This window comes from Vanellus vanellus, assembly GCF_965231255.1.
Source record: "Vanellus vanellus genome assembly, chromosome: 7".
In the NCBI taxonomy this organism is placed as follows: domain Eukaryota; kingdom Metazoa; phylum Chordata; class Aves; order Charadriiformes; family Charadriidae; genus Vanellus; species Vanellus vanellus.
In genome coordinates, this window is record NC_138912.1 from 33,357,718 (window position 1) to 33,376,231 (window position 18,514).

Consider the following 18,514-nt stretch of genomic DNA (forward strand, 5'->3'; position numbering starts at 1 on the left):
ATTTGGAGAACAATGTTTTTAAGCAGCAAAAGAATTCCATTGTGACATATGCAGCTGGTATTTTTTTTTTCCATAATAACAAAACGCACAGAAATACATCATTTGTGAGCTAACGATTACATATGGAGTTGTTACATGGAAGACCCAGACATTTTTACTTACTCTCAATTTTGGTAGAGCCTAGTCAACTTTATGCATCTAAGAGCTCGCAATCAAAACACAAGAGAATGATACCATCCCATAAGCTATGAAAACACATCTGTTCCTGGAAAGGCATATTCTTCAACAAGTTTCAGGGCTGAGTGATAACAGCCCATGTGCATCTCGAGATTTGTTGTCTCATGCAACCTGAAATTCTTAACTACAAATCAGAAGGAGGGCTTTACATATTGGTTTTATAATGGAGGGTAGGAGGGTGGCATTAAGCTTTCTGGGCATCCATACAATAATAACTATTCTTATTCAAGGAAGAAACCAATTTTACACACTTTAAGTGGCCTCCCATGTGACCACGTATTGCACAATCCTTGACTCAGCTCACCTGTTGCTGTTTATATGACACACACACACAGAGGAGCAGACTATCCTGCTTGGCTGATCTGTGCTTTGTTTTATGACTGCTTTGTAAGAACATAAGTAGTTAGATAGCTAAAAATTTTGCAGCAATTATAGGTAGGTCAGCATAGCTTTACTATACCATTATGTAGTATCTATCACCCTGTTAGTTATTTCTCCTATCTGCTTACATTCCCGCACCTTGCTCTGCATGGACTTGGCACAAATTTGAATAAATAGCTCAAACCACAGGTATGCCACCCAAACAACAACCATCCTCTGCCTCTTTTCTCCTATAAGAAATAATGAATCAATTCTTTGGTATAGAATATTCCCATGCAATAAGTATGGATCGTTTCCAAAGTCTACATAATATATTTTAAAACATACAGGAAAAAATAAAAAAAAAAAAGACAGAACTTACATTGTTGCCTCATGTAAATTGGACATTGACAAGGCTGTTTGTCTGAAAACTTTCTTTTCATCCAATGGTGAAACATACGCAGGCTCACTCTCCTCCTGAGAGTAACACAGGTGCTCATCGACAGGGAGGCAAGATATTGGACCAGATGATAACTCATGGCTGCTTTGAGAACGGTCTTCATCTGAGTCTTCCTCCTCCTGCTTGTAAAGTACAAAGCATTATTACATTAGTTGTTTACATTACAATACTAACAATTAGTAGGATGACAACATAAAGAATTAGGAGCTATCTTCCTGGATGTACACACTGAAATAGATTACACATATTTCAAGCTTTACCCAGGTCTACCCGAGATTGTTCATGAGAGGGCTCATGGGGCCCACTGAGTTACTGCGTATTGTCCACCATGACTAAACAGGACAGAAGTTAGCCCTGCTTCTGAGTATCTCCAGCTGGCAATTTATTTGTGTTTACTCAAAAGCCTTTATAAATAGCAAAGATTTCAAGAACATTCTGCATTTATCTAAGCACTGCAGTCTTGCTGGAACTTGTACTCCTCTTATATACCATCTACTGGTTGTATTAGGTCCAGAAATTCTGATGGTAACAAGAGTTGGGGGTAGAGATTCCACAGTTTTAACAAATGTTAACTACCAAAATAGAGTGACGTCACTGTCTTTCGCACATTCCTTCATCCTCAGAAGAAAAGTTGAGCTTTTGCAACTAAGGCTTAAACATAAAAACTCCATGGAGCAAAGCTCCTAAGAAGTAACAGAAGGGAACTTCAGTTGAATTTTTAAATAAAATATCCATGTGCATGTGTACAAAGATTTACACTCGGGTTTTTCAAAGAAATCTAAAGCTCCACTGTCATCTAATACGACAATAGTTCATAGTTTTTAAAATCAACCCAGCCCAAGTTACTATTAGATTAGTATTTTTCATAGACATGCTAATTAACTTCCAAATAGTCCGATTTCACTACTTCTGCTCACAGTGAGACCAGTACTGTTACATACAAATTATATTTATGATGTGCTACATGATTGATAAAAGCATTGCCAACAAAATGTAGAAGACAGATACAATGACAGCATAGTGCTTCATAGAAAGAGATAGGTTTTCGTTTTGTGTTGCATTTATTAACAGAAAGTTAATGCCAGCCTTTGATCTCTTACCCAGTGATTGCCTCAGAAACTGCTAATGTGCATTACAACCTCTGGCACGCTTAGAAGATTAGTTTTACAGAGTGTTTGCTCTATTTGAAATATCAATAACCTGTATTAACCAATGAGCAGATTCTTCAAATGTCCGTAGATCTATTGCTGCCAAACTGATATACAGGTACAAATCAAACACAGCATTTAGTATGTTTTCTTGACAATAGACATGAATTCTTCCAACTTACAATTGTTGTGATCAAAGATGGAGTTGCGAGAAGTTTCTTGATAATTCTGTATCTGTCGTAAAGTGGTTTCATGAGACTCTTGTCTTGCTTAGTTACCTAAAGAGAAATCATAACAAAATGTACTCCCCCAAATTAAAAACAAAAATAAATTTCTCATTTGCTCCTATAAAGCTGAGAAAGGTATTAGAAGAGTACATGCATTTTGCTTCCACAGACATTCTGTGGGAACTGTAGCTTAATCCATGCAATTTCTAAAAAAAAGAACATGGCCATCCATTTTCTAATGGAAAATACCCAATGTGGATTCCTCACTTCCTTGAGCCATATACAGCTACTACTGCAGGCTCTTCTCTGTCTCTTTCTGAAGATGTGAATAGAGTTGTAAGTTATGTTCTATTGTGCACTGCATTGATATCTCACTTACTGATCTGTACTAATGGCAAGAGGCTAGCTACAGTAACGCGACAGTCTGCCTGGGCCAATATACTCAGGTGCCCGTCAGTAGGATGGAGAGTGCTGACGATATGGCTTTACAGCCTCAGTGAGTGAGCTGGCTCCGTGCAGAATTGCTCTGTGCATCCCTCTCCACAATCGGGATTAACTAGCTCTTCATTTAGTTTGCTCTTGCCCTTTTATGAGCACTGGGAGCATTGATTTGCAGGAGAATATTATTTTAGATCAGGTATTAAGAGCCTGATCCAGCCACAAATGTTTGTAGATATAAAAATAAACCTTATGGAAACTAGCTGTGCCGTGGACCGACTTTCTGTACTAAGGAAAAAAAGGAACAAATCCCACAAGAAAAAGAAAAAAAAAAAAACACAACACAACAGAAAAACAACCTGTTCCTCAGTGACTAAATGTCAAAATAGAGTTGTTTGCAAATTAGTCCACCATCAACCTCTGCTCCTCAACTTACATGCCTATCAGCACCCACTGGGTGCAATTTCACTGTCTTTTGGCACTGCAGCTGTGCTACTGCACTGAAGCTCAGCTACACACACTCAGGTGAGCACACACAGCAGGTTTGAAGAGACACACAGGCTGGCTGACAGCATGGACAATAGTCCAGAGTTGCTCAGAAACAGACAAATACCTGGGTCGTTAGGAGGAAGGGTGACAGTAGACAAACACAGGCTGATGACTCTGCATGTGTCTGACTGATTGAGTAGTTAGGAACTATTTCTAGAGGGATGCTGCACTGCAGAATGTCAGGGCTTGCCTAGCCCAGCTAGTCTGCTTCTCTTCCCCAGTCGCCTTCTTCCATTTGATTGCAACACGTAAGAGCTCCAGGAAATGCCAAACAAGCCAGAACAGATAAATTTTCTGTTTTAAACTTAGTCAGTGCCCTCCTGTCTGACTTCCCTCAGGTACGTCTGGATAAGATGGTACTCAGCCATACCAAACACAGTGCTCTCCACTGTGTTTCAAGGCTGCTGTATTCATAAAACTCTGAATATGCAGCAAAGTGATATTTTTTTCTGATGGGTTCTCTCTTTGTACTCCCAAATGAGGTTTCAGCAATAATTGATACATTGTTTAGGATTGAATTTTGCTATTTGCTTAAAAAGAACAAAACCAAAAAACCACGAAACCAAAAAAACACAACAAACCACCAAAGTTTTTGCATAATAGGCTAAATTCCTGATCATTTTCTTGGAATCCCAGTATGCTCCATTCAAATTAACCTTTTGATAATGCTATAGTGTGATATTTTTAAATGACAAGGTGTGTCATGGGTTGCTAGTTCAAACAGCTAAAGTAGGAAATCTTGAAGCTTCATCAGTCAATGTTCAAGTATTGTGAAAATGCATTTTCTGCACTGAGACAACTCTTTGCTAGCAGAGGAGCACCCTGCTTTGTTAGCCGATGTCACCATGTGCCTCTGCCTGGGCAGTCACCGATTTGCCTCTTCCAAGTCCTCATCCCTGGCTTTTACCAACTGTGTGAGCTTCCCCAGCTGTTTCCTGGGCCTCTCCAGCTCTCAACTGGGCACAAGGCCTGTGCTTGCTGCTGAGCTTGGGCCTTGCTCTCCAGCTGCTCCTGGTGCCCAGGAGACATGCAGACTCTTCACCCCTTTTCCTCAGGAAAATACATTGATACCAATACAAAGATTAAAATTTGCTTCTTAATTATGTAGCTGTGTGGAGCGTCTCCAGATTGCTTGTTCATTTTCAACAACAAAAAGAAAAGATGATAAAAAATTTTGCCTGACTTCCATTTCCCAGCTTTAAATTCTTGACTGTCCCCAAGCTTTCTGTGACCTGAAGTCAGAGCTGCTTGGCAGACCTAGGATTCCCTCACGGCTGCTTAGTATCCTTGATCCCCTCTTTCCTTGTGCAGCTAGCATCCTCTTTCTTAGCTGGTTATGGAGCTGCCTCAACCTTGAGAACAAACACCCTCTCTGAAGCCCATGGTACAAAGCATGCCCTGTTATTCTCTTTTCTGTCTTTGAATCTTCAAGTCTCTTTTACCTCTATATAGCACTAACAAGTCAATTTCTTTTTTGTTCTCCTTCTTAGGAAATATAATTTCTTCATACCCTTCCTATATATTCTCCCCATCCCTCAGCTCTTATTCCAAGCCCAAAGAAGATGGAGAAAAATTATTTTATTCAAGATGCTAAGACATCAGATTCAGATCATAATCATTTTAAGACTTGGCATATTTTTGGACACATGCTGGTGCCACTTCCCTTGTCCTCTACCACAACAATTACTAGCCAGAAACAGGACAGTCATAAGAATACAGACATAGACATCAAACAGGAATTCCCCAGGTGAGTGTAGAAAAAGTATTAAAAATTATCTCAGCAATAGTGGCAAAATTTTTGTTTTGTTCCTACATTGAGCAATGAAGCCCCTTGAAAGGATTTTAGTTAATAGTTTTAAGTGCTGCTGTGAAATAAAGGAAAACACAGGTGACTGGTCATGTCATTGTTGTGTTTCATGTCTCAGGTGGTTCCCTATAAACCTTTCTCGGCTGCTAAGCATGCTAACCTTTCATACGTCGTAGCATGGCTACAGTATGCGTGAGCCAAGTCTGCTGTGGATATATAATCCTCCACCTTTATCATCGAAACCTGCACATTCCAATCATGAAGAGAGATGCAGGGCCACCATAAACTTGCCTTTGTGTTTTATTTTTAAAAATATAAACCAAATTCATCGGTATCAGGCAATAACATTTATGCCTGAAGATTAGTGTGAAATAACTAAAATTATATTAATCGTGTAAAATTCATCTACATATATTTAATATAGGAGTCCAGAAATATTTGTTAGAGAAGTTAGATAATTTTTAATTTACCTATCTTTCCATGGTATACTTACAGGTCGTCCATGAATACTCTCAACATATAGTAGACATTTCTGAAGATTGATTTTTTCCAAAGCCATTTGCTTTTTTGTCATATCCTATTTAAAAAAGTTATTTATAAGATTATGAGTCAGGATTTCATGACAAGGGTACAGGTAGGTATCTGTTTAATAATCTATTGTCCCCAGATAAACATTAATAATGAATTCTGTGTTCTGTCCACGGTGAGGTCAATGGGGACTTGGCATTCACTTAGCAAGAACAGAGTCCAAATGTACATGACTGGAGTTTTAAATGAATCAAAGTACATGTCACCCTCTCAAGGCCTAAGGCAAAGCCGAGAGCTACGAGATACTTCTGCTGATTAACAGAGCAGCTGTTAGGTTCGGCCTTTACCAGTGGAAAATACACTGCATTTACTTTGTCTGGCTAAAGCAGATCCCCTGTGGCCTGGACTTGTGCTCTCCCTTCTGGAGAAAGATGCATGAATGAAAATATACTGAAGGACTGGAATCTTATTTTCCTTATCATTATATAACGATCTAATACTTGATTGCCCTGATTTCTTTCAAAATTACTATTCTACAAAAGCAACTTAACAAGCTTGAAGTCAGGAAGCAGTATTACGCTACTGACAGAACACTGCATCCTTATCTGGAGAGTTTCCAAGGGTACAAACTATGGTCTTAGTCAGCCTGCATCTGAAAAGTTTTTCTGGGAATACCAGTTGACAGGAAGTCTAAACAAGCAGAGGATTTTGCTTGAATATCACAGCCCAATTGCGTGGACATGGAGTATATCTCATGGGTTGGGTTTTGGAAAGGCGGGCTCACAAAAGACAACTGCAGTAGCTCAATAGAAGGTGTTGGCATTGAGGTCCCACGGATGTCAGTGCAGCACTTCCCTAGAACATTTTCCAATGTTTAGGTAATATTTATGAATAGTCGTTGTAACTGAATAACTAAATAAATATTTTTCTCATCCATCCTAGGGAGAAATCGATTAATGAGATCTGTAAGTTATTAAATTCTATTTGCCAGGTCAGTTCATAAGTGGTAGATTATATATATTAAATATGATTTAGTTGTAACAAACGAGAACACCATTCTAGACAAAATATTCAGAAACCTGCAAAAATGCAGAGAAGACATTCCTCAACTTTTTAATTATTCATCAAGAAAAATAGATTTGCCTTGGCTGGTAAGGGATGAAGAATAGGAAGCTTCAGCTCTGCAAACCCAACACATGTATGGAGTGGAATGACAGATTCACAATGAAATCTCTAAATATCTAATCATTGTGGTACCGTGGCTGACACCACATAAATGCTGAGCATACTAGAAGAAGGCGCTATCTATCTCTAAAATGAAATGAGAGAATAATGTGATCAGCCAGCAGGAAATGACAGCTGGACAGTATGCATCCGTAGACCCATGATGGGGAACCTGCAGAAAGAGCAGCCCTTTACTAACAATGGGAACGGAGGTGGGCTTTCTTCCTCAGTCACAGCTCTTGCTCTGCTGGGCTGAACACCTAATACTAGCTGTTTATTTCTGTTAAAAAACCACGATATGAATCTGGTGCCAGATTCTGGTACCAGAAAGATGAATGTTTATTTTTTAACAATGCGATTTGTTGGTGTTGGTGATATACCGGTGTATGTATAGGTGTCTGCTGCACACTATTTAACTGGTATTTCTCTCCTCCTCTCCCTTTCCCTCTCTTCCCAAGAAGATCTGCTCCTGACACTTGCATATTTTCATCTGGGTTGGAACAGCAAGGAGCACGTGAAGCTAATGTCATTTTCCATAGTGTCTGCCAGATCACAACAGATCTGTATGAATTAGGGCCAAGTATTAGGAGGTTGGAAGGAGAGCTCATCCACCACAAGGAAGTAATGTGAAGAACAATGGAGTTGGGAGGGAGGAGGTGGGGCAGGGGGGATATGCCTCTCTGCAGAAAGTTGATGAGTAGAGTTTTTTATGGACAACTTGAAGAAGTATTTTTAGTAATTAGCCTCTAGTTTTTAAAAATATATCAAGTCCTGAAGAAGCAATGTACATCTAATATCTAAGCAATGCCTTGCTATTAACTGCAGCAGGAGCAAAACCTTTTTTGTTTGCTGCCCAAATGCAAAAACAGTGTAGAACCACTAATCACATTTTGCCTTAAAGGTCTGCATGAGTTAATCACTCCAAAATTATCTGTCATTCATGTTAAGAGATGAGCTGCTAACTAGAATGTAGGAGTATTATGAAGTAGCTAATTGGTTTACTTATTGCTAGCTCTGCAATTAATACAAGGTTAATTCTTTCAAAAACTATTAAGCCTGGAGCAGCTGAATGGTTAGGAGGAAACAGGGAGTGATCATTAATATTGATTTTACACATGAGAAAATCTCAAGAGGGTTTGGCGTTTGGGCCTATTTCATTAGCTCATTTTATTTGCCATCTCAAGATGGGTTTGTAATCAGCTAAATCCAAAATAGCTGATAATTTCAAAATCAGAGAGGGCAGGTGGAATCACAAACTACAGAATTGTCTGAGACATCTTAGGACTGTAAGCTGCATAATTAAATGAAATGCTAATTAAATGCTTCATAGCATATAAATGCTTCATAGCATAGCCACTGCTTCATAGCCAAGGAAAAGATGAACTGAAGGGGGTCAATAATGAAAAGACAGTTACATAAAGGTAACCAGTCTGAGAAAAGCCTTGGGGGACAGACTGCAAACCTTCAAACTAAATATAAGGCAAAAGCTGTTTGTTGCCTATAAAGAAGGAAAAAGGAGACTACGTGTAAAGCTAAGGTAGCCATTTGGTTTTCATAACCTCTCTTAAGGACACTCATTCTCTCATTTGTATTTCAGCAGGGCCTTAGAGGCGTTCCACAGCTCAACTTCAGGGGAGAACTAGGCAGGCTTTTATGGAAATACTGTCCTTGCCCAAAATAACTATATCTTGAAAAAAGAAACATTTAGCTGCTACTTAGTTTACTATTAATCTAGCTCAGATTCTGGTACACGATCTAAATGTTATATATAAAATAAAATGTTGCACATAAGAAATATCTACAGTAACGCCAAAGTTGCATGTAGCTGAAATGAAGCCTTTGATCTTTGCTGTAACCAGCAGACAGCCTTGGTGCGTTTCACATCATCAGTGCTATAAACCTCACTCTCCCCCAAAAGTCCAGGATGACTCATAATCAAAACTCAATAATTTTTAATGTTATACTTAAGGACTTACTGAAATATATCATTTTGAAATAGATCAATTTGACTTCATATTATTCCTTTTCAAACCTCTGTTCCATATCAGTTTCGTGTAACTATTATCATACACTTCTGCTAACAAACAGACAGTTTGCTCAACACAAGTTCTCTCTACAAGAATACAAGAAGAAAATAAATAAGAACTTAAAAAAAAAAATTGAAAATATTAACTTGTGGAAATATTTAATTTACATTCCAGAATTCTCTGTGAGACTATTTCAAGCCACCACTACCATTGCACAGATTTAGGAGGTTCTGTCTTGGAAAATCAGAAGTCCAATTAATCAAAAAATGAATGGTACAGAGACCCATACCCAACTTAGTCTTATAATTATGAGAGTTTTCTGGACAGGATTTCCTCACTGACATCTCTTTTGGTGTCATCTGATCTCACTCCTTGCATAATAAAAAAAAGATTTAACAACTGAAAATATTACCATCCAGTCTGCACTATTGGGATTTTAGATCTATATTGAGAACAGCATGGTTTTGTTGTCATCTTTTGTTTTCTTACAAAAGAGTTATGGTTATGAAACACTTTTTCCATGTCAGGTTTTAGAAACAGTAGTTTATAAAAAGAAACAATTAAAAAAGTCAGTCGTGTATGCAGAGTACAATATCTCAGAAGCACAGCATGGTTATTCACAGTTTTAGTTTTTATACAGTAACTAGTTGTTTAAGAACTGAGAATAGAAGCAAAACAAAACAAAAACTAAAAATTATCTCTGATGGGTACTTTCTGCTACTGAAATCCACCCAGAATCATTTCTTAGTTCTCACATAGTTTTGCATTTAGCTCTTCTTCACTCCTCCTTGTCCCCCTTACCCCTTCCCCTTCTTCATTCATCAGCCACAGTATAAATTTTACTATCAACATTTGGATTTTAGGTGCTTTTGAGGACAGAATTTATTGTCTTGCTTGGCTGTATAGCATCAAGAATAGCAACACCATTTGACAGTAAAAAAAGCCCCCAAAAAGTATTTTTATGCACAATATGTATTGTAGAACAACAGCTTCAGACCGACCCTATAACGTGCCAGTAGTGTGAAGGTACAGCAGAATTTTAACACGTACTAGTTTAAAAACAAAAATAAATTGCCAAGCCAAGGAAGCATGTTTCATGGAAAATGGTCCTACATTTAGAAGAGTAATTGAGAATGTGGAAGAGCAGAGGCAGTATCCACACAAACGTACAAGATCAGAAGGGCAAAGCAGTCTGGAGGGTTGTGCTATCCTTGTGATCTTAGCACCGGGCAGAGGCTTTCACCATGTCTCAGGTGAGAGGGGACCTTTATTGTGAAACAAATTCAGGAACATTTTTAGTCACAGTTTCTGTGGACTCAAGAAAGGATTGCTTTTTCTGTCACCGTCTTCAATACACAGGAATATGCGCTTCCTGCACACACAGCCTCAAGTAGGCAGGTTTCAGCAGTGCCTGGCAAACCGTTTTATACATGCATCCCTGAGCAAAAAGCGCTTAGCTTTTGAAAACAAAATAAATCTGCACCTCTTTTTCTGTGCAATTCTTCACAGAAAAGTCACTTCAGAAAACTGCACTAGAGCTCCCTTATTAGAAAGAAAATGCAGTGCAGTGCCAGAAGACACAGGATGGACACCCACCAGCATATCTGAGACAACTACATGCTAATTAATAAAGTTCTGAAAGAAACAGCCATACTTGTTAAATACCTTAATAGCCTCAGGAAGGTTAAAGTGTTGTCTTTTCTCCTTTAATCGTTTCAATACACTATCCATGGTTTCTTCTACCGAGGGAGCTGGTTCCACACTTGTGGCCTCCTGTGTCCCAGCCTCTTTAGAGGTCCCAGTGTTTTCACAATGATCATTTCTTTGGGGTGCTCTAGAGGTACAGTTTTGCTCTTCTGACATTCTGAGTTTCAGCTCTGAAAGGCAAATTACTTGGCAAGTAAATAGAGATATTTGCAAGGAAGTTTCCTCTGACGCTGCAAGAAAAAAAAAAAAAACATCCCTACTTGTTGCATACAATTATTATCATACCAAAGTTGTTTAGGTAAGTAACTCTGCTTCACTTCAACAAGTAACATCTTTTACCTGGTTAAAGGGAAATCCAATGGTCAAGAGATGAGCTGTGTCCAGGCCAATGAAACTTATAGCACATATGTACGTCTCTTTTTCCTCCAAGCCCATCTTTGACATAAAAGGTGAGGACTGAAGAGGCACTGGGTTAAAGAGTGGGGTCTGGGAAGGAACCGGTGCAGAATTTCAGGGGGAATGAGGTTAGGAAAGGGACTTAAAAGGACAAACAGCACTTGGGAGTATTTGTGGGAAGTGTGGTGTGGGGGACATAACGGAAGCAGAGCTCTCGCTCTCTCCCCCTTCTGCTCACTAAATCCATGCACTCTCAATTGATCTGGTGTCTGGATAAGTAAGAACATGTCCAAACTTGCTGTGGGGATTGTTGTCTAAGGATGCAGTCCTTTACAGATGCCTTGATGGACAAGAAGCAGTGTCTCTGCAGCCACCTGCCCCACTGTCACCCCAGCTGTGCTTGCCTGCCCTCCTGTGCTGCTGCAAAATTGAGGAGGATAGCGAAGGCCCTCCCCTGAGAAGGGCTGGGGAGGTTAAGCTGTGCTACAGAGCACACCATGCCAGCGGCCAGGCTGCTGGAGCCATGTGCTCCAGGTCTGCACAACTAACCCCACTCTTCTCTCATGCAATTTAAACCACAACCCTCCCTTCTAGAGGCTGCATTGCGATCCCAGTGATGCTGCTGAGCTGGCTCTCCCAAGGAGAGTCAGCCACTTTGCTTAAATGACTTCCCTTGGCAGAAGACCACCTGAGCAACCCAGCAGAAGACATAGGTTACAGCGTGTCCTAGCTTCCCAGTCAGCAAGCTGCCTGGATGCAATAAAGTATGTAAGTATATTAGCTTGACACCAAGCCAAAGACCTTGGAACTCTAGGGACCTGCACAGAGCAACAAGGAAATTGAATTAAGGTCTGAGTTAGCTGCCATAAAACCAGGCTTTCTTCTTAGTGTATGCCTGGCTGGTGAAGGACCTTGGGCAAGGCAGGAGATTGATAGCTCCAAATGCGTTAAATTTATTGAAATTCATGCAGAAACAGTAACATATTTTTTTTTAGCTGTGACAGTCTGAGGATACAGGCCAGGTTTGCAGAGGAAAATAGTAATTTTTATTAAACTCATTGAGCTAGGAAGGATGGGCAAGCCTTATGAATTTGAAGAAGGACCTAAAAGCACTTGAATGTTTTTCCATTTCAGTTGCACCTATCTCATGAACGTCGTGAATCTTGCTTCACTTAGAAGCAGTGTTATTAGTCAGGGTAGTAAAATCAAGGGTGTTCACAGGATGGAGGCATTTTGGGTGCGCAGGTTAGGCTGATCTCTGAAAGCAAGGCCCCCGGCTAGCTGAAGCAATGGTTGACTCAGAGAGATAATTTTCAGAAATTGAAATGTAGTTTGGCCATTTCCTCTCATTTTCCCTTCCTGGATTTGTAACACAACATTCAAGGGGAAAAAAAAATAAAATCCAGTAATTACACAGAATAGTATTAAAGGGAGAAATTTCCAGAAGAAATTTGCTGAAAGATGAGTTCCTAATTCTTTATTTACCATAATCACACCCTCTATATCTACATTCTTAACTATATCTACAACAGAGTTGAAACATAATACTACAATTTAATTAATAGTGAGAATCCATTTATAATGGGGGGCAGGGGGGGAATCAGTCTTGGCTACATGCTCCCCAAGGGCAAGCATGTGACACACCTACAGACATTAATGGAGTTGTATGCAGACAGTCAAGGGCAAAACTTGACCCTCAAGACCAAATCTACTATCAGGGAAAGATCCATTTTTATGATCAAAAAAAGAAAAGCTTTAGAGTTGTGAAACTTCAGTCCTAAAGAAACATTTTGCACCTACATTTGTATTATTACAAGGCCACCTTTAACTTTGTAGTTCTGCATTTCAGACACTCATAAAAATACTCAGAATAACATTGCCTTTTGCATGAATGTTTATAGTTATGAGGGAGAGATGATGTCGTTTTCCCATTCCCTGTTAGTTTTGTTATGAGGGATGAACTAGTTTACTGTAATCCCTGCTTTCAGGAAATGAAGGCAAATCATATCACCTAATATCTTCGTTGTCATAGGGAGACTTATTGCTGCGCACTAGTGAAAAATAAGCAGAGCACTGAGGTTAGAAAACTAAAATATTCCAGGTACACTCATACTTCCAAAAGCTTCAGCAATAAAGTGAAACGACATGCTATTATGTACCTTTGAGCTGCTTACGACCTTTGGCCAAATCATTCATCCACTTCAGAACTTCGGGATTGGAAGTCTTGTCACCATGTGAAGGCTGAATGTAAAGAAAAAAATGAAGAAAAAAACCCAAGGAATTGATGGTTATACAATCAAATAGATAAAAACATAAATACACAGTGTGCTAAAAAACGTCTATAGTTCCAACTGCACTATATCATAGTGTCATGCAGAGCATTTGGCTTGATGATGGTACTAATTTATCATGCCTTCTCTCCCCATTGTGGCGCAGTGCTACATGGACCTGAGTATTTTGGCTCTGATCATAAAAAAAACCAACATTTGACTACTTGGATAAGTAATCTCAGTGACTTCAAAAGGAGTGATCAAATATCTAATGTTAGTCAAGTTCCTAAGTGATTTCCAGGATGATAACCGAAGCACTCTGTCCTTTGCAGGGATAAGCCCTTACTGCTTTAAGACAGGGATTCTCTTGGAAAACAGCACTTCAAACATTTTAACTGAACTGCTTAACTAATCAAATGAAAACATTCTGTGCAACAGAGTGATTTCAAAAGCAACGAACAACAGAAGCTTTGTTATATCAGTTCTTTCTTTGCATTTAGAAATTGCCTCCAAATTAAAAACAATTTACACTGGATCTTCAAAACTCAGATATCTAAAATGGCAAAACAGTTTTGCAAAATTAAACCTCTGAAATAATTTCTTTTCTGGTCACAGCATGATGACTGTTTAAGTACAAAATTTTACTCCTACAAGTATACGATGACCATAGAGCAGTATAATTCACAAATGTATGTTTAAGTTTACAGTCATTGCCAAGATTACAAGGTAGTATAAAATTTGCCAAATTTTCACTTTAATGTAGTCACAAAATATCACAAATTTCCCTGTTTCATATTGTACACATCTTTAGCATCACGGATGTTTTGATATGCCTATACCGCATGATTCACTTTACACAAACTGGTTTGATATGGGCGATGATCTTGCATACGCTGCACAGAGCACACCATTGGCCTCAAACAACCCCCCACCAGCAACACATCACAATTTTTATTTCTCTAATTTCTGCCATCAGCTTCTATGGAGCTCTGTGCTTTGGAGGTTTACAGGAGTCCACCTGAATGAAGGAATCTACACCGCAGAGCAACAGTTTTCAAGCAAAAGTCTTCCACAAAGTAAATAAATAGCTTTTCATCTTTTGAATTGCTTTGGTTCACAAGCCTGTCAGCTATGTTTCACTGATTCACATTTCTCACACATCTAGAAGATGGATATTTAGCAACAAAGGTAATCCAAAGAAAATGCAAATTAGAGTCTCAGAACTACTGCATACACTGAAAGATGATAAAAAGATATTTCCTCATTGATAATTTTCCTATTTCATTTTACCAAAACCACCCTTTTTCCTGTTGTTTTGCATAAGTTTAAATACACTGGCATTCCTGCCTGCCTTTTGTAGTGTTTCCCTTTAGCTTTTCAATTATTATCTTACCAGGTATTTTTTTTCTTGTTCAAACTTTTCTTCATACTTCCTAATTTTTCTCTTGAGACTCTGAAGATGCTTGGTAAGTTGTGCTACTGTTTGTGGTTCTTTGCACTCTTCACAGTTACATCTAGAAGAACTTCTTGGCCTGCAAAAGCCGAAAGCATAGTAGCTGGATCAAGGAACTGGCTATAATGGACTGTGCCTTCTTTCAGGCATGCTTACTGCTTTCCTAGCAGTTCAGAATTTGCAGCTAGGTTCTTTCACAGGATACAGACAATTGCTTTTGCTTGAAGGTACCCCTAGGGTATACTAATGGGTTCACCATCTGTCTTTCACTGTCTCTTTTTTTTTCCCAATTAATTGTGGGATTTCTGAATGTTTTTCAAAAGTCTAATCTAGTAGGTCGCAACCTGATCCAGTATTTACCTTTGACACTCGCATCTTACTTCAGAAATCTTCCAACTGTAATGGGAGACTGTAACAACATGACTTGTAACAGTAAGCTCAGGGAGTTTTTTTATTACTGGAATGAACATCATTTTGAAGGCAGTTTATTTTCTGATTTTTTACAATTGCAAATCAATAGATCCTATTATCATTCATATGCAGCTGACAGCTTTGTATATAAGCTTTTAGGAAAGTTTGGCTTCTGTCTGAAACTCACAGCTTGGTTTCTGGAGATCACATATACAGCTTGTTCTGATGTTCTATGACAATATATTGAATGACTCAAGCTACAGTTCTATTACAGCTGAAATTTTTATTATTATACCTCGATAGCCCTCTCCATCTTATGTTCACTCATCAGACTAATTACTAACTAACATTTAAAACTGTCCTTGCTAACTGTAATTAACAAAGACTTCAAACAATCTTGTACTGGGTTATTACTGGAAAAAAATGCTAGTTTCTATTTCTGGTATTGCAAATTAACCATGTCAAAATACGCTCCAATACAAAAATTTCTTGTTTATGACATAATAGTAACTGAAAAAGCGACAAGGATTCAAAGATCGTGGATTGTACAAAAAATATTTAAAAAGCAGAAGAATTGAAATATGCTGACTTACATCATGAAAGGCTGAGCACTTGGTGGAGAAGGGGCAGACTCTGTGTCTAGATTAAATCTCTGGCTTTGGCTAAAGATAGAGCAGCGTGGTGACAAAAGAGGATTGTCTCCATCAGTAATGTGATACAGCAGTCGACTGGTCCCTAGGGAGTGATGTTCTTGCGGGCTGCTGTCCATGTCATTCTGCCAGTCTCTGTTGGCTGGCACAGGTTCTAGAAAGAAAGCATAAACTGATATGGACTGAGGGTCACTCACAAGATATTTAACCACCTACATAAATACAAACCTATACTTACACCAGTATAGAAAGCATAAGTATTCAAAGTAAACAGCAAATAGTTCAGCAAAGTATCACATGCAGGATGAATATAATACTGAGGAGGAGAAAATAGAAAAGACAGTTACTGGCTTAACATAAAGCATTTTTGAGTTCCACAGCAGGAGGTGGGTGAGTGTGTTTGTAAACTATGAAGTATAATACAAAGATGGAGAGTTTCCTGGAATAGTTGCATTAATTATATTTTCATAGGTCTGTTTGCTTTTGAAAGCCTCATTCCTGAAGAAGACAACAAATGTACAAAACAACTTTAATGTTGTGATTTAGCATTTAGTCCTTTGGTCAAGAGAAAGGCAGATCAAAAATATAATATGTCCTGATGCTAAGAACCTCCAGTGTTGCTTGCAGCATCCTGCAGAATTTTGTTAAGATTTGAAGTACCATACACATGGGTCTAAAGAACACAAGATAGGCAAATAACAACCACAACCAATAAAATCCAAAGTAGTTATTCAAGGTAGTGTGCAGCGACTGCTACTTGGAGGAGTCATGTGTATGATACTATGTTAATACTGTCTTTGACTAGAAAGGGAAGCCTTGCCTCAGGTGCCTCAAAAGGTAAAATTTGTGCTATAGAGATGGTAAAGCTAGAAGTGAGAATGATTTCTTCTGGACTGAAAAAGTAGGAAATGGTGAACCTCATCACACTGATTCTGTTTATGAGTAACATGGACAATAATGGGTACATTACAGAGCCTGCCTTCAGGGAATACCAGGAGTTCATCTTCCCTTTGCTGTGCCTGGGTACCTCAACAGGAAGAACCATTGAATCTTCTTCCTCACCCTCAGTGGGTGAAATGGGTGAGGACGGTCTAGCCTCGTCGATATTTTTGCTATCAGATGATTGTGCTTTAAAATAGATTATACTTTTAGGGAGAAACTCCACTGTCTCCTAAAAGCTCTCCCCCCAAAATCAGTTAATAAATCTTAAAGCAAAGAATGTGCTCTGCCCCAACTTCCCCTACATCAGTTTCCATAGTACATAATATTTTACACCAGCTACATTATTTTTTTCCTCTAAAACCATGTATATATACAGCCTTTGAATTCATACAAATTATAATTCCAGGCATCACGCATGCTATTTCTAATCAGTATTGTATATGCAATATAGCATGCATTCTAATTCATTTCACAGAATCTTTTTATTCAACAAAAGTCAAAAACTGCACAGAAAAACAACTGTGCATGGATTGACTCACAGAAGAGCAGGCAGGTTTAGAAAAGTTCACTTTCTTTTCTCCTTTGTACATGGGACATGGAATTCCCATGTTGAGTGGGTATTCCCTTCAGTATTTTAATGGAACCTTTGTCATTTTATTTGACCTCTGCCTAGCAGATACCGAAGCTACAAATCCAAATTGCTACACTGGGACAGTGGGGAGAAACGAGCTGTGAATGGCGCCTTTCATAGAAAGCAACTATTGATTTTAAAAATAGTTACAATGGCCTAAAATATCATTTCATCAGGCACTATACAACTGGTTTTGCTTTACAACAAAAATTCTAATTGTATATTGTATAATCACAGTTTAGTCTGTCATGCAAAAGTTACATGTGATTTTTATATCCACTCTAACAGCACCATTAATTATAATTATGTTAAGTATTTTCACAATGAGACAGTTGATTATTAATTCTAACCTAGCATCTTTCCTCTAAGTACTTCATACTCTGTAGGTCAAATTCAACTCTCCAGGATATCAGAGCAACACCCAAAACTTCTAAATCGTGTATAAATTTCAAATCCTCCCACAGAGACATCCAGAAAGACATCTGGGAGAAGCAAGGGCAGAGCACTGTACCAGTCACAGCAAATTATGTACACAGACAACATACAGCGATAAAGGCTGGAATAAATGTTGTTCTGCAAACAAGAGCGTTGTCTCTTTCTGGCAAGTAATCTTTCCTTACCTTGTAGGACTTAAAAAAATAATTAGTTTTGTTAGGGTTTTAGTTTGTTTGGGTTTTGGTTTGTTTTTAACTTCTGAAAAGCAATATTGTCAATGAGAAGAAACTGGCTTCCTTCCTTTTATTTCACCATCTTTGAACTTCAAGAAACCTATAATCACTGTGAAGCAGGTGGACTAAGAATAGTTTCGCTATTTCTCATGCTCTGTTATTAAAAGGAATATTTTTTTTATAGTCATATTTAATAGCAGTCTCCTCACTGTGAAAGGAAAATGATGTTATAAAAAAATCAGCCAGTCTGTGTATGATATGTGCAGGGAAAAAGTTTCCAACATGATTTTCTCTGATTTTCTACGGACCTAGACTCACCCCCCTTTGCAGGAGGCAGTCTGTACTGCTGATAAACTATAAGGTCACAGACATTTGCTCATT

The 18,514-nt window shown here is 38.5% G+C and overlaps 1 protein-coding gene across 1 annotated transcript in view; it reads right to left on the reverse strand.

Moving 5' to 3' along the window:
- The window catches only part of FAM13C (family with sequence similarity 13 member C), a gene marked incomplete at both ends in the record, with an annotated part of 133,353 nt that overhangs the window by 1,509 nt on the left and 113,330 nt on the right, over positions 1-18,514 (reverse strand). Inside the window, 6 exons of the mRNA XM_082486162.1 lie at positions 980-1,179; positions 2,388-2,483; positions 10,671-10,882; positions 13,268-13,349; positions 14,772-14,910; positions 15,836-16,046. Coding sequence (XP_082342288.1) covers positions 980-1,179; positions 2,388-2,483; positions 10,671-10,882; positions 13,268-13,349; positions 14,772-14,910; positions 15,836-16,046 — 940 coding nt within the window. The remainder of the gene's footprint in view (positions 1-979; positions 1,180-2,387; positions 2,484-10,670; positions 10,883-13,267; positions 13,350-14,771; positions 14,911-15,835; positions 16,047-18,514) is intronic.